General features: G+C 29.2%; 1 protein-coding gene across 1 annotated transcript in view; it reads right to left on the reverse strand.

The window, feature by feature from the left end:
- Positions 1-2,713, reverse strand: part of LOC107199368 (butyrophilin subfamily 2 member A1-like) — an 8,149-nt gene that overhangs the window by 2,804 nt on the left and 2,632 nt on the right. The window contains exons 3-7 of the mRNA XM_015616694.3: positions 2,668-2,694; positions 1,773-1,799; positions 676-702; positions 242-262; positions 110-136 (exon numbers count right to left, since the gene is read on the reverse strand). Coding sequence (XP_015472180.1) covers positions 110-136; positions 242-262; positions 676-702; positions 1,773-1,799; positions 2,668-2,677 — 112 coding nt within the window. The 5' untranslated portion in view covers positions 2,678-2,694. The remainder of the gene's footprint in view (positions 1-109; positions 137-241; positions 263-675; positions 703-1,772; positions 1,800-2,667; positions 2,695-2,713) is intronic.

The following is a 2,713-nucleotide window of genomic DNA, read 5'->3' on the forward strand; positions in this document are numbered from 1 at the left end:
GGAAGAGGAAGAGGAAGAGGAAGAGGAAGAGGAAGAGGAAGAGGAAGAGGAAGAGGAAGAGGAAGAGGAAGAGGAAGAGGAAGAGGAAGAAGTTTCGGGCCGGACTCACCCGCGTGGCTCTGGGCCCGTCTGAAGACTGGGTGGGAGGAGCAGCAATTAACGCTAATTAACGCTAATTAATGCTAATTAGCGTTAATTGCAGTGCTCATTTGCATGCGGCAGGGGGGGTGGGGCCGCTCACCCAGCGGGCCCTGGATCCGCTCTGGAACCGGAAACACCCGGAAAGGGTCAGGGACGGAAATCCCGGGATTCCCCAAATTCCCGGAATTCTCCAAATTCCCAAAATTTCCCTGAATTCCCCAAATTCCTGGAATTCCCCATATTCCCCAAATTCCCCAAGTTCCCGGAATTTATCTGGATCCCCCAAATTCCTCGAATTCCCTGGAATTGTCCAAATTCCCTGAATTCCCCAATTCCTGCAATTCCCTCTGGATCCACCAAATTCCTGGAATCCCCCAAATTCCCATAATTTCCCTGAATTCCCAGAATTCCCCAAATTCCTGGGATTTCCCCAGGATTCCCCAAATCTCACGGATTCCCCGATTTCCTGGAATTCCTGGGATTCCCAAAATTCCCGGATTCTCAAAATTCCCGGAATTCCCAGAATTCCCTCACCGAGTTTCGCCTCCATCTCCTGCTGCTCTGTGGGGAGAAAAGGGAATTTGGGATTTGGGGATAACGAACCCGGCGCTAATTAACGACATTAATTAAATTAAAGGGATTTTATTCGGTTAATTTAATTGAAGAGATAAAGGGAGTGATAATTAATTGCGGTGGGTAATAATAATTTATGAAATTAAATGTAATAAGTCATTATTAGCCAACAATAATAATTAATAATTAATAATTAATAATTAATAATTAATAATTAATATTAATAACAATAATTAATAATTAATAGATACTAAGTAATAGATAACAAATAACAAATAATAAATAATGAATAATAAATCATGTCTTTTTATTAAATCATTAATCATTCTATTTATATTACAAATTAATATATTTTTATATATATATTTATTCGTAGAAATATTTATTAATGTTATTAATTCTAAACGTTATTAATTAATTAGTATAGAATTAATACACCATAAGTTAATAAAAATAAATTAATAGATTATGAATGTATTCTAATTCAATCATTGTTTGGTAAATAGTAATGTTTAATTGATTTAATTAATAATGAAGAATAAATAATAATTAGTAGCAAATAATTAATGTAATAATTTATAATTTATTATAATATAAAATACTATGCTATTATAATTTTATTAATTAATATTTTTGTTAATAGAATGATTCATAACAACATAATTATCCTATTAATAATAATAATTAATTATTACTAATATCATCGAATTATAATTTTCTAAGGAGTCGACTAAATATAACAGATGTTTATTAGTTAATAAATTTATATTATTTAGTAAATATTTCTGTCATTAATAGAATTAATAGAATTAATAGAATTAATAGAATTAATAGAATTAATAGAATTTTCTGTCATAATAATTAATTGTTGCCGGTAATAGAACGAATATATAATAATTATAATAATAGTAATAGTAACAGTAATAGCAATAATATGGAGTTAATTAATTGCTGAATTAATAACTCCTTAATTAATCAGCGGAATCGTCAATTCCTGAGGGATTTCCCACCAAAATCCCGGAATTTTATCCCAAATCTCGAGGATTTGGAATTTTTACCCCTCTGGAATTTTGCAATCTCCTCCTCTGGAAAAGAACAGAACAAAAATCACTCATTAATCACTAATAAATCATTAGTCCTGATTAATTAATTATTACACAATTATTTACTCTTTATAACTTAATTATTAATAAATAATAATTCTTTTATTTAATAATAATAAAGGTTATTAATGATAAGAATTAATTGCTGCAAGCTCATAAAGAAATATCTCCTAATTATTTGAATTATTATAGGCTATTAATTAGTCCTCCTGATAATTCTGCTATGCCTAATAAAGAATTAATTAAAAAATAAATACAAGAAATAATATAATAATTATTAAGAATAAAATAAATAAAATAATTAATTTTCTGAATCTAATAATTGCCAGAATTCTGGTAAATAATTAATCCAAGTCTAATTAAACTAATTCAAAGTAATCAAATAACAATACTTAAATTAATTGAATCAATAATTAGTCTAATAAACAATTGGTACAAGTCTAATAATTAGTGTCTAATAATTAATCAAAATCTAATTAGCAATTAATCCAAGTCAAAGAAATGTTCAGTCTGAGTTGCATAAATAATTGGTCTAATAAACAATGAGACTAATAATTAGTCCCACTCTAATAAACAATCCGTTTAAAGCTTATAAATAATTGGTTTAAGGCTAATAACTAATCAATTAGAGGCTAATAAATAAGTAATGAGATGCTAATAATGAATAATTAGCATCTGATATCTAATTAGACGTTAATAACTGATTAATTAGAAGCTAAAAAAATCATAAATGAGATGCTAATAATGAATACCTTGAGTCTAATAGCTAATTAGGTCCTAATAACTAATTAATGAGAGGCTAATCATTAGTTGGAGGTTGATCATGAATTAATTAATCATTAATTATTACCCAGCTCCATCTTGAGCTCCTCGATCTCTGCAGGAAATGAGAACCG

The sequence above is a fragment of the Parus major genome, unplaced genomic scaffold, assembly GCF_001522545.3.
Source record: "Parus major isolate Abel unplaced genomic scaffold, Parus_major1.1 Scaffold620, whole genome shotgun sequence".
Taxonomy (NCBI): domain Eukaryota; kingdom Metazoa; phylum Chordata; class Aves; order Passeriformes; family Paridae; genus Parus; species Parus major.